Consider the following 26,514-nt stretch of genomic DNA (forward strand, 5'->3'; position numbering starts at 1 on the left):
AAAATACTTCCTCTGCTGGGCCTTTTTGATAATAGAGTTTATGTTGCACTCCCATTTCAGGTCTTAGGAAATGGTAGTGCCCAGAAACTTGAAGGTCTCCACAGATGACACAGGGCTGTTGGATATTGTGAGGGGGAGTAGTGTTGAGGGGTCCATCCTAAAGTCCACTTTCATCTCCACAGTTTTGAGGGTGTTTAGCTCTAAGCTGTTCTGACTGCACCATGACACCAGCCACTTCACCTCTTGCTGGTATCCAGACTCGTTGCCATCTTGGATGAGAGCGATGAGCGTAGTATCATCTGCAAATTTCAGGAGTGTAACAGTTGGGTCACTTGAAGTGCAGTCAATAGTGTAGAGGGAGAATAGAGGTGGGGAGAGGACACATCCCTGAGGAGCGCCAGTGCTGATTGTCCAAATGCTGGAGGTAACACCTCCCAATCTCACATGTTGTTTCCTGCTTGTCAGAAAAAGAGAATCTGGGCATATGTCCAGGTGTTGCAGAATGTAGTGTAGTCCAATGTTGACTGTCCACTGCTGGAATGTAGTGTAGTCCAATGCTGATGTCCACTGATCTGTTTGCTCGGTAAGCAAACTGTAGGGGGTCCAGCATCCGTTCTGTTACAGTCTTTAGGTGGGCCAAAACCAGCTGTTCAAAGGTCTTCATGACAACAGATGTCAGAGCGAAAGGCCTGTAGTCATTCAGTCCAGTGATGGAGGGTTTCTTGAGGACCGGGATGATTGTGGAGAGTTTAATGCAGGAGGGGACTTCACACAGCTCCAGTGATCTGTTGAAGATATGGGCGAAGATGGGAGCCAATTGGTCAGCACATGCTTTGAGACAGGAGAGGGAGAACCAGTCTGGGCAGGGAGCTTTCCTTGTATTCTGTCTCTGAGAGAGCCGATTCACATCCCTTTCACAAATCGTGAGTGCAACTTGAGTGCTGGGAGGAGTTTTAAAGGGGTTCCCAGGTGTGATGGGGCAGTTAGTTAGGCTGGGTTGAATGGGAGGTGTAAAGATATTGTTCTCAAACCTGCAGTAGAAGGTGTTGTGGTCGTCAGCCACAGGGGAGGTCTCTCACAGGGGAGAGAGGGGTAGGGGTGGGGGTGTCTCTTGTAGTTTGTGATGTCTTGCAGGCCTTTCCACACTGATGCAGGGATGTTAGCTGAAAACCTACTTTTCAGCTTGTGACAGTGCACTTTCATAAGCACAAATTAAATTTGTATTTTTACAATTTTTGATCTAATATATGGCGCAGTTCATTAATATAAGGATGCAAAGTAGTGGAAAATCGGCCACAACAAAGATGGTGCCTACTGTATGTTGGTCCGCACGGGCAATCCCAGATGCACGATGACGTAGGTGCTAGAGACGCTGAAAAGACCCATGGCGGAGATAACGTGGTTCTGGTGATAACGTTCACCGGAAGTCTCACCTCGACAAAAGCCGTGTTATTGTGTGTTGCGACGGATAGTCTGTTACGTCAGCGAACGGATATTAATTCTATTTAACGAATTCACTGGTGTATGGAGTATGCCACTGTTGCTGTATACCACGGAGTGTTTGCATCGGGAATGATTTAAATCAATGACTCTTGCAAGCTGGTGGAGTTGTGAGTACTAGTAATCCTTAACAATTGCCATTAAACTGGCTTTGAATTTGCTTGAAAGTTACTCCTTCATAGTAATGCTTCACCCTGGAAGCAATGGATTGAGTGACGTTATTGATGAACTGGTGACTTCAACTTTCCCCTATTCTTATTGGAACAATCATTTGTATGCCAGACTATTTAAACTGTGCAGAAGGGCTGTGAGATGAATACTTTTTGCTGTTGATGATGATGTTGTTTATGCCGGTGTTTATTGCTAAATGAATTGTGTTATGTGGTGTGATGAAATTGGTGCACTGTTATTGTGAATACGCTGAAAATTTGCATTATTGTGAAAAGTTTGTGTTTCTTCATATTTCGGGTTACTCTTACAAGATTTGGGATATATGTGATAATTAGAAAGTAAGATACATGTGTCCTTTGTTCACTCTCCTTCTGACTGGACTGACAATCCTTAATATACTGTAATTTGACAGAGTGTTTATATCTGTCTGGCACCCCAGCATACCTTTAAGAGGGACAGTGTTACAAGCTTTTCAGAGTAGCTTCTTTTGGCTATTCTGATCTCTTTTGTCAGCAGGTTCCTGGCCTGCTTATACAGAGCTTTGTGGCATCTATCTTGGCATGTCAAAGTTTTTTCAGTGCAGTCAAAACAGTCTTGTAATTCCTGCTTTGCCTCACTGGTCCATCTCTTCAGTGTTTTGACTACAGGCTTATTAGATTTTAGTTTCTGCCTGTATGTTGGAATAAGATGGACCAAGCAGTGATCGGAGTTCCCCAAGGCTGCCCCGGGTACAGAGCAATATGCGTCTCAAGAATTGAGTAGCAATGATCTAGTGTATTTTTCTCCCTTGTGGGACAAATAAGGTTAATATAAAGAATAATATAAAGATTAATAGAATGCAAAATTCAAGATTAATATTAAATAGATTTAGTTCACAATGTGTATGTATTTATCCCTGATGAGCAAGTCTGAGGTGACTCAGGCAGCAGTGGCAAGGAAAAACTCCGTTAGATGGTAAAGGAAGAAACCTTTAGAGGAACCAGACTCAAGGGGAACCCATCCTCATATGGGTGACACTGGAGGGTGTGATTATAAATATACAGTCAAACAGATGTTATATAGATGCAAAGGACCACATGGAGTTCACATCTCCTTTTTAGTATCGCAGAGTCTGTCTGGAGCTGGTAAATCTCTAGATGCCTCAGGATTATCAGAGTCCTCAGAGTTGGCCTCATCTCAGTGGAGGTCCAAAATCTTCATTGCACGGAAGACGATCGGAGCTGGTACAATTTCTGGATGCCTCGAGATGGGTAGAAAGAGAGAAGCAGTGGAGAGGGATTAACATATTTGCTGTTCATAAAATGTGCAAGTCTGATATAATAGTGCACAGTATTATGGGATTTATTATGTGTACACCTGACTAAAGAGATGAGTTTTTAATGAGTTTTACAGTTTATGAACAGTGATTCCAGGTTTGGGCTGCAGTATTTATTCAGCACTGTGACATCTGTGCACCAACGTTCGTTAAAGTAGAAGCAGATTCCGCCGCCTTTGTAAGTTATCACGGTAGGGTGACCAAACACACAGAAAGTAAACAAACAAAAAATAAGTACTGGAGTATCTTGCATTCCTTGCAATGTCTGAATCCAGCTCAAACTCAGGATCATGAAGGCAAGGTTCGAATGCATCATGTTCATTACGGCATTCATGATGTTCATCAACCATGATCACAGCAAAGGCTGAAGTGCCTAAACCAAAGATAGTGAAGAAAGTGAACTGAAAATGCAACAAGCTCAGCTTGAAGCATCACTAGAGACTTTAAGACTGGAAAAAAGAGCTGCAGCCATACAAATGAAGGCAAAGACCTTAATAACACCTGCAGAGCTAGAAAGTGGAGGGAACTCAATCCTAACAGAGCTACCTATAGGGAACCCAGCAGAACACACATAGGCTTACTTATGAGGACAGGCCGATAATGTTGAGAATTCACAATTGCCAGTTCTGGATAAGTCGTTTCATGATAACAAAATGAACAAATGGTTCAGAAGTGAAGTCAAGCTTCTTTCTTATTACTCACCAGGACGAGTCCTACAAACCAAACAGACAGTCAAATAGACCTGCCTTTTCCAGAGCTGGTGCTACTCACAAAAATCCGATAAATACTCCTCAGAAAATCCGCCAGATGCCAGCAAACCTAAAAACAAGGTAAATCCAACCAAGCAGTGCTTTCTACACAACAAGCCAGACCCTCTCTAGATGTAGAGGACTTAGGATGAAACCTATGGAAGAAAGAAAATCATTGCTCAAACAACTAGGCATATGCTCCCTGAGTGGTCTTTGACTCCAGCACTCAATACAAAAGGGGTGTCACTAAACAAAGTTCTTTTGACAGGTCCTAACCTCAATAACAGCCTCCTCGGAGACCTAATGCATTTCCGCAAGGAACCTGTCGCCTTCACGGTGGACATAGAACAAATGTTACACTGCTTTAAAGTTTGACCTGCAGACAGGAACCACCTTCATTTCTTCAGGTAACAATGTCAAAGTATACTGCATGAATATTTGCAGTGCACATATTTGGGAACAGTCCCTCTCCGGCAGTGGAAATTTACTGTCTTTTTCGGGCGGCTTGTGAAGGAGAAGCGGAATTCAGTAAAGATGTCAGACAGTTTGTGGAGCAAGACTTTTATATGGATGATGGACTGAGGTCTTTACCCTCTCCAGAGATGGCAATCAACCTGCTGAAAAGGACACAGGACATGCTGGCTGGGTCTGATCTGAAGTTACATAAATTGTTCTCAAACAGCAAAGAAGTTATGGGAGCTTTCCCACCTGAGCCTTATACCAACTCACTGAAAGAACAGGACTTAGGTGTCAGCTCGCTTCCTATGCAATGCAGCCTTGTCTTGCTTTGGAATCTAGACACAGATTGCTTTAACTTCCACATCTAGAAGGACTAAAGGCCCTACACTAGACATGGCCTGCTGGCGGTAATAAAAAATTTGTGTAACCCTCTAGGGTTTGTGGCTCCTATCAAGGTTCAAGACAAAGTATTATTAACTGACAATTAAGGCTACTGACTGGGATGCACCCTTACCAGTGGGCAGACAAAAGGTGTGGGAGGAATGGAATGATTCCTTGCAAGAAGTACAACACGTACAATTCCAAGAATCTATGGGCCCACTTCATTGTCAGGTGCCAAGTTCAAATGGCTCTGTGTTTTCTCTGATGCTTCAGAGAGAGTAATTGCAACAGTTGCTTATCTCAAAATGATTGAATCAGATGGTAACTGTCACATAGGGTTCATCGCAGGCAAAGCATGTCTAGTACCACAACCAGGGCACACTGTCTTGGCTGTGAACATGACGGAAACCATCACTGCAATGGTTGCTATTGATATCGATGAGATTAGTTTATACATAGATAGTCAAGTGGTTCTTGGCTATGTCCATAAGGAGAAACATACTTTCCATGTCTATGTGAGCAATCGTGCACAGAGAATCCGGAAAGCACTAGTATAGGACAATGGCATTACGTACTGTACACTCGGAGTACAATCCAGCAGATATGGCCACACGAATGACTCCCACCAAACCGCAGGAGACAAAGCTGCTTTGAGACAATGGCAATTGATAATAGCGCTATACAAATCAATTGAATTTGAATTTCGGACAGTATCTGGTTCAGTGGACCGCCATTCTTGTGTCAGCCGAAGCTAGAGACACTCCCTAGAGAACCATTTGCACTCCTTGATCATGATCGATATCCAGAGGTTCAGGTAATGCTGCTGCACACAACAGTCTCAAAATGCTTTGAATGCCTGATCAGAGCTGTCGTAAGGCTGATATATGTTGCACAATGTAATCTTATAACCTTATAAACAGAGCCAAAACAATACTTCTCAGGCATGCAAAGGATGGCACTGTTGGAAACTCTAGGTTCTGTCACAATACTTCAGAGCAAAGAAGTTGTCATAGGAGCAGTGTAAGGAATTCTCATCTGCCGCTTGGGCAGGATAACTAAATTCAGCCTCTCGACCTCTGCTCGATTTATGTTCCCCTGTCGAGTATCCGGGGAAGTCTCAATGAAACACATGAGTCAAAGTCTTTCAAAGAGAAGTTCCGAAGTTTATTAAGTAAAACAGAAATATATAGTCGTACAAGAAGAAGGATGGCGTAATACAGTATGTGTGTGCAGAGCTTAATGCTAGTGTCCACAAAAGCAGCCTTCGCCGTTATCACAAAATAGGAACCCCCCAGCCAAAGTATCATGTTTCTTACAACTGCTTTCTGTGTTGCAAGTGTGATACATGCAAAGCAGGGGGTCCCGCTATGGTGGGGAGGGGGTTAAACTAAGGTCAAGGCATCTGTGTGTATGTGTAAGATAGAGAAGGAATGTGTATGTGTGGGTGTGGGGGAGTGTGTGTGTGTGAGAGAGAAAGAACAATGTGCTCTGTACAGAAAGTCTGCAACATTATCAGAAAAGATTGTTTTATACAATTATTCTCACAAGCAATTATAACAGGAGAGTTATGCCGAGGTGGTGCAGTGCCTCCAACAGAACAAACCACTTCCTAAAACTAGTACACTTCAAAAACTAGATACCTTCATAGATTAAAGTGGGTTGGTGAGGGCTGGAGGTCGTCTGGTCAATGCAGATTTAGGTTCTGAAGAAAAGAAGCCCGGTAGAAACCATGTGGCAGTACTTCTAACCCGGAACTTTCAAACACATCATCACAAACACATCATCAGGGTCGCCTCTTTACAGATTGAACTATAAGATCTGCTGGCTATTGGATAATAGGAAGCAAAATATATAGAACTAATTGGGTTCCTCAAAACCCCCAGCTTCATTCTAAGGAGGTTTCTAGCGATCCGAGGTTCGGTGAAACAGATCTTCTCCGATACAGGGACCAATTTCATTGGTAAAAGTTTGCAGATTCCTTCTAATGCTGATTAAAAGGCAGTGAAACAATTTCTGTCTGATAACGGATGCATATGGTCATTAAACCCTCCCCATCACACATGGGTGGTGCGTGGGAGAGGATGATTGGCACTGCTCGCAAGATTCTGTGCATTTTCAGGGTACATCTTCAAAACTCACACACAAGGTACTCTCCACCTTCATGGTGGAAGTTACAGCCATCATCAACAACAGATCATGGATACCTGTATCAACCAATCCAACAGAGACATTCACCTGCTACATTACTGACCCAAAAGTCTAGTACTAGTTTAGCTTCACCTTCAGGAGAAGCCTGACCTGTACAAGCAACAAAGGCTTACAGTGAAAAACCTCGCAGACATTTTCCGGGATCTAAGGCGCAAACAGACCTTTTGACAACCCGATATTTCCAAAGGATGTATAGTTCAGCTCAGGGACCCTAAATCCAAATGGATGGACCAAAACCGTTTCTGAGACCTATTAACAAAGTAGTACTCCTGCTTCAGAAAGATTCTGAACGGACTATAAGAAGTAAGAGGTTATTGCATTCCCTGGAATACCAGATGTGGAATACCCTGTTTTCTGCACACGAGCACCTTTTTCTTCTAATAATAATTAGCAATATAGCAGATTACATGTCATTTGTTCAAGTCCTTATATGATGACGCCTGCCGCAGCGGGGGCCACACCCCTCGAGGCCACGATGACCACAGTCCCGATGGCGTGCCAGTGGTGGTATATCATAACTTAAAACATGTATTCATAAAAATATTAAGATTGATACCAATGGACATTATAAATAGATATCTGCTATTGAAATCAGTGTGAACAGATGCACTCAGTCTCTCACTATCACAACTTAAGTAGTCATATTGAATACACAGCTATGACAATAATAAATATACGCCAACAAAGTGTGACTGAGAACACAAAAAATAAGCTTTTGGAGGAACCTGTGAGATGTGAACCATATTTTATTAACTTATTATTAAATTAACAGATTCATAACTTAGTAATTATAACTTGCAAACTTGCAAAAGATCTTCCATGAACATCATGAACATAATAACATCAGTGGATGTATATCAGTGTATCAGTGAATATCAGCGGACCAGAAGTAGTAGTGTGCAGTATTGGAGCATGTCAGGCCTACTTTCTTTTATAAGTGTACTTCTTGTCACTCCGTTTCATATGGATTTTCTGTCACTCTTGCCCCTTTTCCCCCGAGGCAGTTTGAGTGCTGGTTCGGAGCCAGAGCCTAATTTAGAACCAGTTCTTTCTTTTTCGACAGCCAAAGCACCGGCTCTGAACCAGGAAAAGTGGTTCTTAAGTAGCACCAAAACGTTGCTGGTCTAGACTAAAGAACCGCTTGCGTTAGGAGCTGTGGGCGGGGCTACTGTTAGCACATTTGATAATGTACCTTAAGTATACTAATGTTTAATACACTTTTACTTTACCGCAATATGATACATTATCAGCACACATGATAGTAGGTAGCTACATGCTAAGGCTAACTTTTTTCTGTGTTAATGATAAAATAACGTTATGTACTTTCTCGATAACAACCTCCATTTATACAGATTACATGGAGCTGCACGTACACGTTGGATTCGCCGCGTTTGGTGTTAATGTAGGTTCACAAAGCCATGAGCATTAACAGTAAAGTAACATCCGCCATTGTTGATGTGTTTATGTTTGCCGCTGCTGCTGCGCTAAAGTTGCTGGGACACGTGACACCTATACAGTGACGTCAGACTCGGCTCTGTGACGGCTCTCTAGCCGGTGGAAAGGCAAACCGGTTCTTAGAAGGCTCACCAGTGGAACCAACTTTGAACCAGCAGCAGTGCTAGCTCTGAACCAGCACCCGGTTCTTTTTGGTGGAAAAGGGGCATCTGACTCTGTCAAAAGAACTGGCGAGGCGGCGTCCCGCCCTCCTCTGACTCTGATTGGCCGTGATTCACGGCCCGTAACCCTAAAACAAACCAATCAAACCAACGATGGCAACGAGTATTACCCAATCAGGGGCAGAATAGGACACGTCTCCACACAATGCGCGTGGGGTGATTTGCATGGGTTGCTGTATAATGTGGACCTATGTAAAATACGGGACATATCGCGTCCCATATTGATTTGATACGGGACGCGATTTGTCCCGTATTTTACATAGGTCCACATTATAGAGCAATATACAGCAGTCATTTTGCCTGTAAATACGGGACAATTCCGTATTTCACTGGACGGGTGGCAACTCTAGTTTCAACAACCACATGCATAGGTCTGCAGTCACAGCTATTATTACTCCTCAACTTAAGTTGATTTGAAGGCACTTTCGGTATGTAAATGTTGTATTATAATTTTTATGCATATGTAACGTGTCTGGACCGGTCACTCTCACACACATAAGGACCACACAACCACTTAATGAGATTCAGCACTTTTTTACTGTAAGAAAAGGAAATAAACAGTTGAGACACGGGGCATCAGCTTCTCCCTTACTGGCACACACTAGTATATATAATGCTAACTGATTAGAGAAGAAATATTACCACAAGAGTATATTGAGGGTAGGAGCGAAAAAGGCATGCGGCCTCACACGCAAGATAGACTGAGGCTATAGATATCTACGGACTGAGGCGACCGCATGATGCACAAGAGGAAGCCCCACAGAAGTGTCCCACCGATAACATTCCCTCCCCAAACAAATTCCCAAAGAAAAGTTCTGCTACTTTTAAAGTTATATTCTATAAACAATAATTAAGGAGTTCACTAAACCATTCTTTTGCCAAAAGTAGGAAGATATAAAACATTAATAAACCAATTGTAAGAGTAGAAAAAAAAGAAAAAATAATAATACAGGAAATAGACAAGGGTCAGGTTAAATCAATGAGTTTCTTTTTTACACCAGTTACACATACACATAGAATTTCTATGTTGTATTATATTTTCTATGCATTCTTTGTTATTATAGCTTACATGTCAGATGGTAAATTTATCATTCAACCTATTGCCGATATAACTGATGTTTATTGTACACTGTGAAGAGTCTTGTTTATTTTATGTAAATGTGTTAATCATTATTATACACTCAGCATTCTGTATTCGATATCCTTGCAGTTTTACGCTATTCTATTGACAGCAATAAAGCTTAAACGATCCCATGTGTCCATTGTCCTTGGGAGGCGTTATCTGACTGCTGAATCTAGCAAGGCATTTGATGTCAAGGGCAGAACACCAATAAATAAAGAAGCTTTAATTAAAAATATGAAATCCAAAAAAAGTTACTCAAGATGTTATTCTTGGTCATTTGAATCTCACAGTTGACCCATAACAAGGCAGCCAGAACCCAGCGTATAGAGGCTGAGTGAATGTGGTGTGGACTCTGTGGAGGAGCTTCATGGTGTCAGAGATGCTGTAGAAGGACAGAGCTCCTGCACTGTGATCCACATACACTCCTATTCTGGACGGAGAAGGAACACCGAACTCGGTCTTAATGTTGTTGTGATAGAAAGAGAGAGAAGAAGAAGAACATTCCAGACTCCAGGACTGTTTATTGAGTCCAAACACACACTTATCACCCAGTCCTTTCCTTCTGATGTTTTTATATGAGACTGATATTTCTACACATCCCTCACTGCTCCACTCCACCTCCCAGTAACAGCGTCCACACACACTCTCCTTACACAACACCTGACTGTAGCAGTCAAATCTCTCTGGATGAAAAGGGTATCTCTGCTTTCTCTCACTGCTCGACGCTGCTCTGGTCTTCTCAGACAGAACGAGGTGATGATTTACTGTGTTGGGATCCAGAGTCAGATCACAGAAATCTAAACACATGAAAAATGTGAACACGTTAGATATCAATCACAAGATATATTGATATGGAGTGTGTGTGTGTGTGTGTGTGTGTGTGTGTGTGTTGCACATACAGTGCAGAAAATCATCTCTACTCTTTGGTTCTGAGGGTAAAATTATCTGAAGTTCTGCAGCTGTGGAGACACAGAAACAAAATGGAGATGAAAAAATCATGTGCCGTAAAATATGAAAAAAATTTCAGAAGGAAATGATTTTTGTCTATTGTTTAGGAATTTGTGTCTATTGTTTAAGCATAATTTTATTTTCAAAAAACATTTTTTTTTTCAGTGTGAATGACAGAGAAATAAACTTTATTATATAACATGAGATAACAATAAAATTTCCTTGCAGGATCATTTCTTTTACCATCTTCAGGGACTTTGATGAATTCCTCCTGACAGATTTCCTCGAGTCTCTTTTTCAGATCAAAGAAAGATTTCCTCATTCTCTGAAATGAGAGATGTTGATTAACAGTGATGCTGGATGAATCCTCACAGAGATCAGTCTGAAAATCTGGTCTATTGTATGGAAGAGATTGACTACCAGAGACTAAAGTCTGCAAACAGAAATTAGACATGAAATTAGAAAAATAAATTAAAGTTACAATTACTTTAAAGTTTTTATGTAGAATCTAAAATCAGAAAAAGATTGAAGTGGATGTCTCACCTGGAGGAAATGGATGTGATCGTGTGTGTGTGAAAGCTTCTCCATCTCAGTGACTCTCCTCTGAAGATCATCAATCTCCTGCTCCAGTTGCTCCAGGAGTCGTTCAGCTCGACTCAGTTCAGCCTTCTCCTGAGCTCTGATCATCTCCGTCACCTCCGAGCGCTTTTTCTCCATGAAGCTGATCAGCTCAGTAAAGATCCTCTCATTGTCCTCCACTGCTGTCTGTGTACTGAGCTGTTAGGAGACACACAACACATGAAGGTCCATTTAAAGCTCATCTCTCATTCTCTCTCTTACTGGGACTCTAAATGACTCCATGTTGTCCATGTTGTGTGTGTTTCTAGGAGCAGCTCTGTCTCTGCTCACTGCTCACCTTTATAGTGTTCACAGTCTGTTTCAGCTCCTGCACCTTCTTCTGCTTCTCCTGGAGTCTCTGCTGGAATTTCAGCTGCTCCTCCTGTAGCACACTCTGTGAATAAAACAAAGTTTTTTCCAATGTGGGTTACCCTGAATCGCTCTCTCTCTCTCTCTCTCTCTCTCTCTCTCTCTCTCTCTCTCTCTCCCTCTCCCCCCCCCTCTCTCTCTCTCTTTCTATCTCTCTCTATCTCTCTTTCTGTCAACAGTTATGTTGCCTCACCCAGTCAGCAGGAATTCTTACTTGTTTGACAGGTTTACAACTAATGCTGATAAACAAAAAAAATTAACAGGTTTAAAATCTTTCTGATGAATACATAAATGGAAAAAAATTCTTTAATTCTTACTCCTTTTTCAGTTTTTTCTGCTGCAGCTGTGACTGTGTCATGAATGTGTTTATCCGTCATACACAGATAACAGATGAAGCTTTGGTCAGAACGACAGAAGATCTCCAGCACTTTATCATGTTCAGAGCAGATCTTCTCTTGTAGATTTCCAGAAGCTTCGACTAACTTGTGCTTTTTCCATGAAGGAACTTGATAGTGAGGTTTGAGATGAGTTTCACAAAATGAAGCCACACACACCAGACAGGACTTGACGGCTTTGTGTTTTCTCCCGGTGCAGAAATCACACTCCACATCTCCAGGTCCAGTGTAACAGTGATCAGGAGAAGCAGCTTGAACTTCAGTCTTCTTCTTCAGTTTCTCCACCACTTCAGCCAGCATGTTGTTTCTGCGTAGAACAGGCCTTGGTGTGAAAGTGTCTCTGCACTGAGGACAGCTGTAGACGTCCTTCTGATCCTCCTGATCCCAGCAGCCATTAATACACACCTTACAGAAACTGTGACCACAGGAGAGAGACACCGGATCCTTCAGGAGATCCAGACACACTGAACAGATGAACTGATCCTGATCTACTGAAATACTCGCCTCAGCCATTTTCCTGACTACAAATAGAACTAAACTAAAAAGAAAGAGAAAGAAAACGATGAAGTAGGAGATGGAGTGAGGGAGGGTGGGGAAGGGGAGGAGCACAAACACAGGTTCTAAACACTAATTTCTTCCTTTCAGCACATACACCAATGTAATTTTAACCAATAAATGTTTACAATATTTTCAAATTTATTCACAACAATTTATACAATTGTTGTTCTGTTGTACTTTTAACAGTGCGCATAAAAAAATCCGTATTGGGTATTAAACATGTATCAGATTGGTGAAACTTTAAATTCCACATTCACAAATACTGATACATTAACTTGTGAAAATACTTTAGATCGAGGTTCATGCCACTTTAACACTGAGCACATAAACCTTTGAAATCAATAAAAGATTTAATGTCCAGCAGATATCCAGCAGCCACAGCTGAAAATACGTTTCGACTCATATTTAGTACGTCCGTGTTGTTTGTTTAAGGGTTGACCAGAAAAAAGGAAGATAATATCCTGAATTAAACAATAAAGTTTTTTTTATATACACATACATGCATGTGTGTGTTTTATTTACACACTCTTCTTTTAAGTCCTACACTTCCGACCTGTCTTTAGAGCTCCACCAGGTATAACACAACCCACAGATAAATATAGAGGGAGGTATGAAGCAGGAAGTTCATTCTCTCTCTCTCTCTCTCTCTCGCTCTCGCTCTCTCTCTCTCTCTCTCTCTCTCTCTCTCTCTCTCTCTCTCTCTCAGTGTGTGGGTGCATCAAGATGGCAGAGGCTCCTATTTTCGTAGACCACTTTTTTCTGGACCTGTACAAATGTCCAATCTGTCTGGATCTCCTGAAGGACTGTGCCCTGTGGTCGCAGTTTCTGTAAGGTGTGTATTAATGCCTTCTGGGATCACAATGTCGTCTACAGCTGTCCTCAATGCGGAGAAACTTTCACACCCAGGCCTGTTCTACACACGAACAACATACTGGAGGAGAAAGTGAAATATCCTGAAGTCCAAGCTGCTTCTGCTTCTTTTTATCAGACCGGACCTGGAGATGTGGAGTGTGATCTCTGCACCGTGAGAAAACTCAAAGCCGTCAAGTCCTGCGTGATGTGCGTGGCCTCGTTTTGTGAAACTCATCTGAAACCTCACTATCAAGTACCTTCGTGGAAAAATCACGTGCTACTTGAAGCCACAAAAAATATCAAAGAGAAGATCTGCTCTCAACATAACGAGGTGCTTCAGACGTACTGCCGTACTGACCACAGTTTAATCTGCTGTTTGTGTATGATGGACAAACACAAAGGTCATTGCACTGTTCCTTTCTGTTCAGAAAGAGCTGAAAAACAGGTGAGAACTGAAATCTTTTTCAGCAGTGACATGATCTGTATATTATCTAGAATCAGCTGCCTAGTCAGTTCTAGAGGAGAGACCAGTCTGGTTTGGTGATTTTTACTGATCTAACAGAAATTTTATATGTAATCATTAACTAAGAAGTTTAATCAGATGGAAGAAAGTGAAGACAACTGAACTCAAACAAATCGAACGAGTCCATGCAACTGTTCTGTACAAAATGCTCATTCCTTAACAAGCAAAAGCCTGTTATTAAAACAGTGAAATGTGTTTTATTTTTCCTCAGAATGAGCTACAGGAGGAGCAGCTGAAATTCCAGCAGAGACTCCAGGAGAAGCAGAAGAAGGTGCAGGAGCTGAAACAGGCTGTGAACACTATAAAGGTGAGCAGTGAGCAGAGACAGAGCTGCTCCTAGAAACACACACAACATGGACAACATGGAGTCATTTAGAGTCCCAGTAAGAGAGAGAATGAGAGATGAGCTTTAAATGGACCTTCATGTGTTGTGTGTCTCCTAACAGCTCAGTACACAGACAGCAGTGGAGGACAATGAGAGGATCTTTACTGAGCTGATCAGCTTCATGGAGAAAAAGCGCTCGGAGGTGACGGAGATGATCAGAGCTCAGGAGAAGGCTGAACTGAGTCGAGCTGAACGACTCCTGGAGCAACTGGAGCAGGAGATTGATGATCTTCAGAGGAGAGTCACTGAGATGGAGAAGCTTTCACACACACATGATCACATCCATTTCCTCCAGGTAACACACACTGTCTGAAACACACACACACACACACACACACACACACACACACACACACACACACACACACACACCTGTATGTATAATGTGTATATTTCTCCACCTTTCTCCTTCTCTATGTTGTTCTTCTTTCTCTCTGTAGAGTTTCCAGTCTCTTCGTGTCTCTTCTGGACGTGACGACACATCCAGCATCACTGTCAGTCAACATCTCTCATTTGATGGAGTGAAGAAATCTCTCTCTGTCCTGAAAAAGAGACTCGTGGAAATCTTCCAGGAGGAATTCATCAACATCCCTGGACGTGGTGAGAGAAATGGTCCTGATAATGTGTTGTCTAAAATAAAACACTGATTAAATATCAGACAGAAATTCTGTCACTTTAAATTGTTTCAGTCTTTTTTTACAGCACCTGATTTTTCCATCTCCATTTTGTTTCTGTGTCTCCACAGCTGCAGAACTTCAGATAATTTTACCCTCAGAACCAAAGAGTAGAGATGATTTTCTGCACTGTATGTGTAACACACACACACACACACACACACACACACACACACACACAAGAATATAAGAATTATATTCTTAACTTTATCACTGTACACTATAAACATTCTGTAATTACTTTCTAAAATGGTCCCATTTTTTTACAATTTTATTTAGATTTCTGTTCTCTGACTCTGGATCCAAACACGGCGCACCGTTTCCTCATTCTGTCTGAGAAGAACAAAGTGGTGACAGACAGTAGGAAACATCAGCCGTACTCTGAACATCCAGAGAGATTTGTCGACTACAGTCAGGTGTTGTGTAAGGAGAGTGTGTGTGGACGCTGTTACTGGGAGGTGGAGTGGAGCAGTAAAGATTGTGTGTATATTGCAGTCTCATATAAAGATATCAGCAGGAAAGGTCGGGGTAATGAGGGTTGGTTTGGAGGCAACAATAAGTCCTGGGGTCTGAGATGTTCTCCTTCTTTCCTGTCTTTCCGGCACAACAACATTAATACTGATCTCAGAGTTCCATCATCCTCCAGAATAGGAGTGTATGTGGATCACAGTGCAGGAACTCTGTCCTTCTACACCGTCTCTGACACCATGAAGCTCCTCCACAGAGTCCACACCACATTCACTCAGCCTCTATACGCTGGGTTCTGGCTGCGCAGTTATGAAACATTTGTAAAATTATGTGATCCAAAATAAAATATTAGCAATATGACTTTTTATTTATTATTAAAACGACCAGTTCTTTTTTTTAGGTTAAGTTGAATTGAAATAAACATCTGATATGAGTGAGTGTCTAAATATGTAAAATACAACAGAATTAACAGAATATTGTTTTTAAATCTATGCATTATAGTCACTAGTTGCTTTAAGTGCTTGCATGTCATTTTTTATTTTTTTTTACATTTCAAACTTTCTAGTTAATTAGATTCGATTTATTTTTTACACTAAAAAAGTGTAATATCAGAGTTTGAAAATATTAAAATAAACAGAAGTAACGTGTCTTATTTTGTCTTTTTATTACTGTAAGTCACCGGGTTTGCTAATGTTGCTAATAACTGCTGAGGTAAAATTAGCCGGACTATGAAGCTAGAAGTTGGTCACTGAAGACTTTCGTTTGATTTTTTTGCCCTTCACATGAAACACTTTGCTTAGTTTCAGTTATAGGTTGAGTTATAAATTTACCATCTGACATGTAAGTTAAAGGTTCGGTGCACGATGTTTGAAAACTGCTTCAGAAAACTGAGTCGGGGCGACAAATAAAACAAACGTGTAGCTAATGAGCAGAAAGGGGCGTGTCTTGTCAATATGCGGCGGAGAGAGTGTTCAGTCCGCATGTCTGACATTAGCAGAAAGCGATTGAAACATTGACATGGCGGATAAAAACGAAAAGCGAAAAAAGGCTCCAAGTCTCCTGTTTCCATGTGTTTTTCCGCAACAAAAAGCAAAACGAGCTAAAACTTTCACGGTACAACACACAGTACTACAAAAACAGTACAAAAAAAAATATCCCCTCGGCCAGCCGCCCCAGCGGGTTCCGCCATAACAGTTGCCTTGGTTACGTATGTATGTGTGGGCGGAGCTATCAAAACAGGGGTGACACCCATTTGGGTTAGGGGCGTGTTTGTTTTGGTGATTTCAAATGTCAACATTGGCTTTCAAACATCGTGCACCGCACCTTTAACAACAAAGAATATAAAGCTTTATTGTTCATTAGTATTAGAAGAAAAAGGTGCTCGTATGTAGAGAACAACACAATCGGTCTGAGTTTGAGTCGGTTGTGTCTTGCTATCTTAAATTAATATTTATTTTAAAATGCATGAAGTAAGTAAGTTCCAGGAAAACATATTAAATATTCACATTACGCTCAAAGCATATCATCAGCCTACGTTCAACTTCCAAAAACAGATTTCTCTGACACAGTGTGTATGATAGAAGGGGGTTAGAGCAGTGGTGTAGTCGGGGCCATACTCACGTATATGGAGGGCTGTTTGCGTATAACAACTTCTATGGCTTAATATTAGCGTATACCCTCGGTATACCCACTTGTTTTGCTGCTTAAAACGTCCATAATTTACCCTCGTCTTTTCTTCCCCTTTAACTGTGTCACATTTTTTAACTCGCAAAACTTTGTTGTAATTGGTTCATTTTTATTTGAATCCCGCCCCTTTCCCCGCCCCCGACAGCTGTCGTGTACCAACTTCACCGAGCGTTTACAGGGAGGAGAGTTTACTTCATCAACAGAAGCTGGTGTCATGCTGAAGCAGACTTAAGTAAAGTTGGCCGCATATTCACAGATTGGAGTTTCCCGAGTCAATAACTCCTGAGCTAAACGCTCTTATTACACAAATAACACCTCTTTTTTATAGTAGTAATGTAGAGAGGCAGCTACAACCCAATTTTCCTCAAACTCAGCTTTCCGCCGCGGTGGACAAAATACATAAGTCTCTATGTGCAGACGACTGAGAGACAGATTCCAAGGGAATCCATATGTGGTCTTGAATCAGACCCAAATCTGATTTTTTTGGGGTCAAGTGACAGGGTCAGACTTCTTCAGGAGTAGTGTGAACACTCAAATCTAGCCCAGATCTGATTTTTTCAAATCCGATTCAGACCACTTCCATATGTGGTCCTGAATCAGACCCAAATCTGATTTTTTCCAATGTGGCCGCAGTGTGAACAACCGAGGCGGATTTGATGTGACTTTTACGTCAATCTACATGGACATTCGTCACATTTATGCCCCGGCGAGTACGCGCACAAACGTGACTACGCCTACAGAATGGATCAAATAATCAAAAGTTGCCCTCGACATCCGAAAATTTTCAAAACACTGCGTCTCTGTCCTGCCATTACACAAACATTTGCGCATGCGGGTCAGTTCGAAACAGCAAACAGTTCACACTGGTATCTGATATAGGCCACATTTTAAAAGGTAATGTGAACAGCCAAACAAAAAAATCAGATCTGAGCAAAATATCCGAATTGAGCATTAAGACTTGCAGTGTGAACGCGGCTCTAGTTGATCATTTGGAATCAGAAGTGGCTTATATGAAAGGCAAAGGCCTCTAGATTAAGCTTATTATACCAAAATAAATTCTTATCAAGCCTTGATTTTTAATTACTTAATTAGGACAGAAAGGTGGAGGCTGAAGTATGAGAAGGAGCACCATCCTGCTGAAGAATTTGCCCTCTCCTGTGGTATGTAATGGGCAGCAACAATGTCTTGATACCTCAGGCTGTTGATGTTGCCATCCACTCTGCAGATCTCTCGCACGCCCCCATACTGAATGTAACCCCAAACCATGATTTTTCCTCCACCGAACTTGACTGTTTTCTGTGTGAATCTTAGGGTCCCTGCGGGTTCCAATAGGTCTTCTGCAGTATTTGCGATGATCGGGTTGCAGTTCAATAGATGATTCATCAAAAAATCAACCTTATGCCACTTTTCCACAGTCCATGTTACAATAGATAGAAAAAATGTTTGGAACATACTGTAACTGAACAAACAATGCATAATTTAATGACAAAATAGTTTTTATATAAGTGTATGAGTGCATTATGGTAGAGCTTTACGTTAGCATTGCAAAGGTTGTGGGTTCGATTCCCAGGGAACACAGATACTGATAAAATGTATGTAACTCAAATGCACTGTGAGTTTCTTTGGATAAAAGTGTCTGCTAAAGGCGTTAATGTTAATGTCATGTAAATGCAAACATTGATTTCTGTCTGTTGTTTTTGCTTTTCTTGTTTTAGCAGCGTGGCAAAGAACGGGGGAGGGGGGAATCTCTAATACCACTTATTTTTTAATACTAAACCACTGGGTTAGAGGGAGAAGAAACAGTTAAAAAAAGGGGCGTTTATAAGCTCTATGTCCTTGTGCTGCTCCTTCCCTCCCTCCCTCCCTCTCGCTGTCTCTCCCTCTCTCTCTCATACACACACAGAACCAGGAAGTTAATTTCAACAAAAACGAAACTCATAGTGCTGCTCTGAGTTCAGGAAAATGGCTGAGGCGAGTATTTCAGTAGATCAGGATCAGTTCATCTGTTCAGTGTGTCTGGATCTCCTGAAGGATCCGGTGACTCTCTCCTGTGGTCACAGTTTCTGTAAGGTGTGTATTAATGGCTGCTGGGATCAGGAGGATCAGAAGGACGTCTACAGCTGTCCTCAGTGCAGAGACACTTTCACACCAAGGCCTGTTCTACGCAGAAACAACATGCTGGCTGAAGTGGTGGAGAAACTGAAGAAGAAGACTGAAGTTCAAGCTGCTTCTCCTGATCACTGTTACAATGGACCTGGAGATGTGGAGTGTGATTTCTGCACCGGGAGAAAACACAAAGCCGTCAAGTCCTGTCTGGTGTGTGTGGCTTCGTTTTGTGAAACTCATCTCAAACCTCACTATCAAGTTCCTTCATGGAAAAAGCACAAGTTAGTCGAAGCTTCTGGAAATCTACAAGACAAGATCTGCTCTGAACATGATGAAGTGTTGAAGATCTTCTGTCGTTCTGACCAAAGCTTCATCTGTTATTTGTGTATGACGGATGAACATAAAAGCCACGACACCGTCTCAGTTAAAGCTTACAGAACTGAGAAAGAGGTGAGAAATACAAGTCTCATCTATTCAGTCAGTTCATACAATTTATATTTCTAATGTAAAGTGGCTGAAGGTTTCCAAGCAGAAGCTACAACTTAGGGTTCATATTAAACTTTTAAGCTTTGGATATATTATTATTAAAAAAGAAAAAAATCGATACATCTTTTGTTGTTAATTGTGATGTAACCCAAAGGAACCCAAGTATATTCATTAAAGACTAAAATATATTTCCGTGTTAACCTATGAACTTTGTAACAGCCAACATCCAGTGTTATATTTAATAAGGTGCTCCGTAGAACCCGAGTGAACTTTAACCCTTTCTGTGCAGTTAGTGTTCAAACACTGAGCTCATACACTCTGTATAAACTGCTCGTAAAGTTTATAAACAGTGAAATGTCTTTTATTTTTCCTCAGAATGAGCTACAGGAGGAGCAGCTGAAATTCCAGCAGAGACTCCAGGAGAAGCAGAAGAAGGTGCAGGAGCTGAAACAGGCTGTGAACACTATAAAGGTGAGCAGTGAGCAGAGACAGAGCTGCTCCTAGAAACACACACAACATGGACAACATGGAGTCATTTAGAGTCCCAGTAAGAGAGAGAATGAGAGATGAGCTTTAAATGGACCTTCATGTGTTGTGTGTCTCCTAACAGCTCAGTACACAGACAGCAGTGGAGGACAATGAGAGGATCTTTACTGAGATGATCAGCTTCATGGAGATAAAGCGCTCGGAGGTGACGGAGATGATCAGAGCTCAGGAGAAGGCTGAACTGAGTCGAGCTGAACGACTCCTGGAGCAACTGGAGCAGGAGATTGATGATCTTCAGAGGAGAGTCACTGAGATGGAGAAGCTTTCACATACACACGATGACATCCATTTCCTCCAGGTAACACACACTGTCTGAAACACACACACACACACAAACACACACACCTGTATGTATAATGTGTATATTTCTCCACCTTTCTCCTTCTCTATGTTGTTCTTCTTTCTCTCTGTAGAGTTTCCAGTCTCTTCTTGTCTCTTCTGGACGTGACGACACATCCAGCATCACTGTCAGTCAACATCTCTCATTTGATGGAGTGAAGAAATCTCTCTCTGACCTGAAAAAGAGACTTGTGGAAATCTTCCAGGAGGAATTCATCAACATCCCTGGACGTGGTGAGAGAAATGGTCCTGATAATGTGTTGTCTAAAATAAAACACTGATTAAATATCAGACAGAAATTCTGTCACTTTAAATTGTTTCAGTCTTTTTTTACGGCACCTGATTTTTCCATCTCCATTTTGTTTCTGTGTCTCCACAGCTGCAGAACTTCAGATAATTTTACCCTCAGAACCAAAGAGTAGAGATGATTTTCTGCACTGTATGTGTAACACACACACACACACACACACACACACACACACACACACACGAATATAAGAATTATATTCTTAACTTTATCACTGTACACTATAAACATTCTGTAATTACTTTCTAAAATGGTCCCATTTTTTTACAATTTTATTTAGATTTCTGTTCTCTGACTCTGGATCCAAACACGGCGCACCGTTTCCTCATTCTGTCTGAGAAGAACAAAGTGGTGACAGACAGTAGGAAACATCAGCCGTACTCTGAACATCCAGAGAGATTTGTCGACTACAGTCAGGTGTTGTGTAAGGAGAGTGTGTGTGGACGCTGTTACTGGGAGGTGGAGTGGAGCAGTAAAGATTGTGTGTATATCGCAGTCTCATATAAAGACATCAGCAGGAAAGGTCGGGGTAATGAGGGTTGGTTTGGAGGCAACAATAAGTCCTGGGGTCTGAGATGTTCTCCTTCTTTCCTGTCTTTCCGGCACAACAACATTAATACTGATCTCAGAGTTCCATCATCCTCCAGAATAGGAGTGTATGTGGATCACAGTGCAGGAACTCTGTCCTTCTACAGCGTCTCTGACACCATGAAGCTCCTCCACAGAGTCCACACCACATTCACTCAGCCTCTATACGCTGGGTTCTGGCTGCGCAGTTATGAAACATTTGTAAAATTATGTGATCCAAAATAAAATATTAGCAATATGACTTTTTATTTATTATTAAAACGACCAATCTTTTTTTTAGGTTAAGTTTAATTGAAATAAACATCTGATATGAGTGAGTGTCTAAATATGTAAAATACAACAGAATTAACAGAATATTGTTTTTAAATCTATGCATTATAGTCACTAGTTGCTTTAAGTGCTTGCATGTCATTTTTTATTTTTTTTTACATTTCAAACTTTCTAGTTAATTAGATTCGATTTATTTTTTACACTAAAAAAGTGTAATATCAGAGTTTGAAAATATTAAAATAAACAGAAGTAACGTGTCTTATTTTGTCTTTTTATTACTGTAAGTCACCGGGTTTGCTAATGTTGCTAATAACTGCTGAGGTAAAATTAGCCGGACTATGAAGCTAGAAGTTGGTCACTGAAGACTTTCGTTTGATTTTTTTGCCCTTCACATGAAACACTTTTCTTAGGTTCAGTTATAGGTTGAGTTATAAATTTACCATCTGTCATGTAAGTTAAAGGTGCGGTGCACGATGTTTGAAAACTGCTTCAGAAAACTTAGTCGGGGCGACAAATAAAACAAACGTGTAGCCAATGAGCAGAAAGGGGCGTGTCTTGTCAATATGCGGCGGAGAGAGTGTTCAGTGCGCATGTCTGACATTAGCAGAAAGAGATTGAAACATTGACATGGCGGATAAAAAACGAAAAGCGAAAAAAGGCTCCAAGTCTCCTGTTTCCATGTGTTTATCCACAACAAAAAGCAAAACGAGCTAAAACTTTCACGGTACAACACACAGTACTACAAAAACAGTACAAAAAAAAATATCCACTCGGCCAGCCGCCCCAGCGGGTTCCGCCATAATAGTTGCCTTGGTTACGTATGTATGTGTGGGGTGGAGCTATCAAAACAGGGGTGACACCCATTTGGGTTAGGGGCGTGTTTGTTTTGGTGATTTCAAATGTCAACATTGGCTTTCAAACATTGTGCACCGCACCTTTAACAACAAAGAATATAAAGCTTTATTGTTCATTAGTATTAGAAGAAAACGGTGCTCGTATGTAGAGAACAACACAATCGGTCTGAGTTTGAGTCGGTTGTGTCTTGCTATCTTAAATTAATATTTATTTTAAAATGCATGAAGTAAGTAAGTTCAAGGAAAACATATTAAATATTCACATTACGCTCAAAGCATATCATCAGCCTACGTTCAACTTCCAAAAACAGATTTCTCTGACACAGTGTGTATGATAGAAGGGGGTTAGAGCAGTGGTGTAGTCGGGGCCATACTCACGTATATGGAGGGCTGATTGCGTATAACAACTTCTATGGCTTAATATTAGCGTATACCCTCGGTATACCCACTTGTTTTGCTGCTTAAAACGTCCATAATTTACCCTCGTCTTTTCTTCCCCTTTAACTGTGTCACATTTTTTAACTCGCAAAACTTCGTTGTAATTGGTTCATTTTTATTTGAATCCCGCCCCTTTCCCCGCCCCCGACAGCTGTCGTGTACCAACTTCACCGAGCGTTTACAGGGAGGAGAGTTTACTTCATCAACAGAAGCTGGTGTCATGTTGAAGCAGACTTAAGTAAAGTTGGTCACATATTCACAGATTGGAGTTTCCCGAGTCAATAACTCCTGAGCTAAACGCTCTTATTACACAAATAACACCTCTTTTTTATAGTAGTAATGTAGAGAGGCAGCTACAACCCAATTTTCCTCAAACTCAGCTTTCCGCCGCGGTGGACAAAATACACAAGTCTCTATGTGCAGACGACTGAGAGACAGATTCCAAGGGAATCCATATGTGGTCTTGAATCAGACCCAAATCTGATTTTTTTGGGGTCAAGTGACCAGGTCAGACTTCTTCAGGAGTAGTGTGAACACTCAAATCTAGCCCAGATCTGATTTTTTCAAATCCGATTCAGACCACTTCCATATGTGGTCCTGAATCAGACCCAAATCTGATTTTTTTCCAATGTGGCCGCAGTGTGAACAACCGAGGCGGATTTGATGCGACTTTTACGTCAATCTACATCGACATTCATCACAATTATGCCCCGGCGAGTTCGCACACAAACGTGACTACGCCTACAAAATGGATCAAATAATCAAAAGTTGCCCTCGACATCCGAAAATTTTCAAAACACTGCGTCTCTGTCCTGCCATTACACAAACATTTGCGCATGCGGGTCAGTTCGAAACAGCAAACAGTTCACAGTGGTATCTGATATAGGCCACATTTTAAAAGGTAATGTGAACAGCCAAACAAAAAAATCAGATCTGAGCAAAATATCCAAATTGAGCATTAAGACTTGCAGTGTGAACGCAGCTCTAGTTGATCATTTGGAATCAGAAGTGGCTTATATGAAAGGCAAAGGCCTCTAGATTAAGCTTATTATACCAAAATAAATTCTTATCAAGCCTTGATTTTTAATTACTTAATTAGGACAGAAAGGTGGAGGCTGAAGTATGAGAAGGAGCACCATCCTGCTGAAGAATTTGCCCTCTCCTGTGGTATGTAATGGGCAGCAACAATGTCTTGATACCTCAGGCTGTTGATGTTGCCATCCACTCTGCAGATCTCTCGCACGCCCCCATACTGAATGTAACCCCAAACCATGATTTTTCCTCCACCGAACTTGACTGTTTTCTGTGTGAATCTTAGGGTCCCTGCGGGTTCCAATAGGTCTTCTGCAGTATTTGCGATGATCGGGTTGCAGTTCAATAGATGATTCATCAAAAAATCAACCTTATGCCACTTTTCCACAGTCCATGTTACAATAGATAGAAAAAATGTTTGGAACATACTGTAACTGAACAAACAATGCATAATTTAATGACAAAATAGTTTTTATATAAGTGTATGAGTGCATTATGGTAGAGCTTTACGTTAGCATTGCAAAGGTTGTGGGTTCGATTCCCAGGGAACACAGATACTGATAAAATGTATGTAACTCAAATGCACTGTGAGTTTCTTTGGATAAAAGTGTCTGCTGAAGGCGTTAATGTTAATGTCATGTAAATGCAAACATTGACTTCTGTCTGTTGTTTTTGCTTTTCTTGTTTTAGCAGCGTGGCAGGGAACTGGGGGGGGGGATCTCTAATACCACTTATTTTTGAGGACTACACCACTGGGTTAGAGGGAGAAGAAACAGTTAAAAAAGGGGCGTTTATAAGCTCTATGTCCTTGTGCTGCTCCTTCCCTCCCTCCCTCTCACTGTCTCTCCCTCTCTCTCATACACACACAGAACCAGGAAGTTAATTTCAACAAAAAACGAAACTCATAGTGCTGCTCTGAGTTCAGGAAAATGGCTGAGGCGAGTATTTCAGTAGATCAGGATCAGTTCATCTGTTCAGTGTGTCTGGATCTCCTGAAGGATCCGGTGGCTCTCTCCTGTGGTCACAGTTTCTGTAAGGTGTGTATTAATGGCTGCTGGGATCAGGAGGATCAGAAGGACGTCTACAGCTGTCCTCAGTGCAGAGACACTTTCACACCAAGGCCTGTTCTACGCAGAAACAACATTCTGGCTGAAGTGGTGGAGAAACTGAAGAAGACTGAAGTTCAAGCTGCTTCTCCTGATCACTGTTACACTGGACCTGGAGATGTGGAGTGTGATTTCTGCACCGGGAGAAAACACAAAGCCGTCAAGTCCTGTCTGGTGTGTGTGGCTTCGTTTTGTGAAACTCATCTCAAACCTCACTATCAAGTTCCTTCATGGAAAAAGCACAAGTTAGTCGAAGCTTCTGGAAATCTACAAGAGAAGATCTGCTCTGAACATGATGAAGTGTTGAAGATCTTCTGTCGTTCTGACCAAAGCTTCATCTGTTATCTGTGTATGACGGATGAACATAAAAGCCACGACACCGTCTCAGTTAAAGCTTACAGAACTGAGAAAGAGGTGAGAAATACAAGTCTCATCTATTCAGTCAGTTCATACAATTTATATTTCTAATGTAAAGTGGCTGAAGGTTTCCAAGCAGAAGCTACAACTTAGGGTTCATATTAAACTTTTAAGCTTTGGATATATTATTATTAAAAAAGAAAAAAATCGATACATCTTTTGTTGTTAATTGTGATGTAACCCAAAGGAACCCAAGTATATTCATTAAAGACTAAAATATATTTCCGTGTTAACCTATGAACTTTGTAACAGCCAACATCCAGTGTTATATTTAATAAGGTGCTCCGTAGAACCCGAGTGAACTTTAACCCTTTCTGTGCAGTTAGTGTTCAAACACTGAGCTCATACACTCTGTATAAACTGCTCGTAAAGTTTATAAACAGTGAAATGTCTTTTATTTTTCCTCAGAATGAGCTACAGGAGGAGCAGCTGAAATTCCAGCAGAGACTCCAGGAGAAGCAGAAGAAGGTGCAGGAGCTGAAACAGGCTGTGAACACTATAAAGGTGAGCAGTGAGCAGAGACAGAGCTGCTCCTAGAAACACACACAACATGGACAACATGGAGTCATTTAGAGTCCCAGTAAGAGAGAGAATGAGAGATGAGCTTTAAATGGACCTTCATGTGTTGTGTGTCTCCTAACAGCTCAGTACACAGACAGCAGTGGAGGACAATGAGAGGATCTTTACTGAGCTGATCAGCTTCATGGAGAAAAAGCGCTCGGAGGTGACGGAGATGATCAGAGCTCAGGAGAAGGCTGAAATGAGTCGAGCTGAACGACTCCTGGAGCAACTGGAGCAGGAGATTGATGATCTTCAGAGGAGAGTCACTGAGATGGAGAAGCTTTCACATACACACGATGACATCCATTTCCTCCAGGTAACACACACTGTCTGAAACACACACACACACACACACAAACACACACACCTGTATGTATAATGTGTATATTTCTCCACCTTTCTCCTT

At 41.4% G+C, this 26,514-nt stretch overlaps 4 protein-coding genes across 7 annotated transcripts in view; 3 read left to right on the forward strand and 1 right to left on the reverse strand.

Annotated features, from left to right (window-relative positions):
* Positions 1–8,977: 8,977 nt before the first annotated feature.
* Positions 8,978–13,233, reverse strand: LOC132855419 (E3 ubiquitin/ISG15 ligase TRIM25-like). Of its 2 annotated transcripts, none has more exons than XM_060884351.1 (6): positions 11,835–13,233; positions 11,447–11,542; positions 11,074–11,307; positions 10,774–10,855; positions 10,482–10,541; positions 8,978–10,379 (listed from the first exon to the last, which is right to left on the reverse strand). In XM_060884351.1, exons 1-6 carry the CDS (start codon positions 12,423–12,425, stop codon positions 9,856–9,858), a joined length of 1,587 nt encoding a protein of 528 aa, XP_060740334.1. In that variant the 5' UTR covers positions 12,426–13,233; the 3' UTR covers positions 8,978–9,855. The 2 variants fall into 2 exon arrangements, with proteins under 2 accessions (XP_060740334.1, XP_060740333.1); XM_060884350.1 differs by having other exon boundaries at positions 10,774–10,963.
* LOC132854980 (tripartite motif-containing protein 16-like) lies at positions 12,475–15,861 on the forward strand. The gene is made up of 7 exons (XM_060883671.1): positions 12,475–12,479; positions 13,272–13,767; positions 14,057–14,152; positions 14,292–14,525; positions 14,671–14,830; positions 14,976–15,035; positions 15,184–15,861. The coding sequence occupies exons 1-7, from the start codon at positions 12,475–12,477 to the stop codon at positions 15,714–15,716; spliced, it is 1,584 nt and encodes a 527-aa protein (XP_060739654.1). The 3' UTR covers positions 15,717–15,861.
* Positions 15,862–18,926: 3,065 nt separating this feature from the next.
* Positions 18,927–21,810, forward strand: LOC132855004 (tripartite motif-containing protein 16-like). Its single transcript, XM_060883705.1, has 6 exons — positions 18,927–19,614; positions 20,026–20,121; positions 20,261–20,494; positions 20,610–20,769; positions 20,915–20,974; positions 21,123–21,810. Exons 1-6 carry the CDS (start codon positions 19,021–19,023, stop codon positions 21,653–21,655), a joined length of 1,677 nt encoding a protein of 558 aa, XP_060739688.1. The 5' UTR covers positions 18,927–19,020; the 3' UTR covers positions 21,656–21,810.
* Positions 21,811–24,883: 3,073 nt separating this feature from the next.
* The window catches only part of LOC132855003 (tripartite motif-containing protein 16-like), a 4,988-nt gene continuing 3,357 nt past the window's right edge, over positions 24,884–26,514 (forward strand). Inside the window, exons 1-3 of one of the 3 annotated variants that reach the window (XM_060883702.1) lie at positions 24,884–25,544; positions 25,956–26,051; positions 26,191–26,424. In XM_060883702.1, the coding sequence (XP_060739685.1) occupies positions 24,954–25,544; positions 25,956–26,051; positions 26,191–26,424 (921 nt within the window). In that variant the 5' untranslated portion in view covers positions 24,884–24,953. The remainder of the gene's footprint in view (positions 25,545–25,955; positions 26,052–26,190; positions 26,425–26,514) is intronic. The other 2 variants (XM_060883704.1, XM_060883703.1) reach the window with 2 other exon arrangements.

Source organism: Tachysurus vachellii, chromosome 12 (genome assembly GCF_030014155.1).
Source record: "Tachysurus vachellii isolate PV-2020 chromosome 12, HZAU_Pvac_v1, whole genome shotgun sequence".
Lineage (NCBI taxonomy): Eukaryota > Metazoa > Chordata > Actinopteri > Siluriformes > Bagridae > Tachysurus > Tachysurus vachellii.

Coding starts and splice junctions, on each gene's coding strand:
- LOC132855004 (XM_060883705.1), top strand. CDS start 19,021: ATGGCTGAGGCGAGTATTTCAGTAGATCAGGATCAGTTCATCTGTTCA. Junction 19,615..20,025: donor CTTACAGAACTGAGAAAGAG/GTGAGAAATACA, acceptor ATTTTTCCTCAG/AATGAGCTACAGGAGGAGCA. Junction 20,495..20,609: donor ATGACATCCATTTCCTCCAG/GTAACACACACT, acceptor TTCTCTCTGTAG/AGTTTCCAGTCTCTTCTTGT.
- LOC132855419 (XM_060884350.1), bottom strand. CDS start 12,425: ATGGCTGAGGCGAGTATTTCAGTAGATCAGGATCAGTTCATCTGTTCA. Junction 11,543..11,834: donor CAGAAAAAACTGAAAAAGGA/GTAAGAATTAAA, acceptor TTTTATTCACAG/AGTGTGCTACAGGAGGAGCA. Junction 10,380..10,481: donor TAGAGATGATTTTCTGCACT/GTATGTGCAACA, acceptor TCATGTGTTTAG/ATTTCTGTGATCTGACTCTG.
- LOC132854980 (XM_060883671.1), top strand. Junction 14,153..14,291: donor AGGCTGTGAACACTATAAAG/GTGAGCAGTGAG, acceptor GTCTCCTAACAG/CTCAGTACACAGACAGCAGT. Junction 14,831..14,975: donor CATCAACATCCCTGGACGTG/GTGAGAGAAATG, acceptor GTGTCTCCACAG/CTGCAGAACTTCAGATAATT.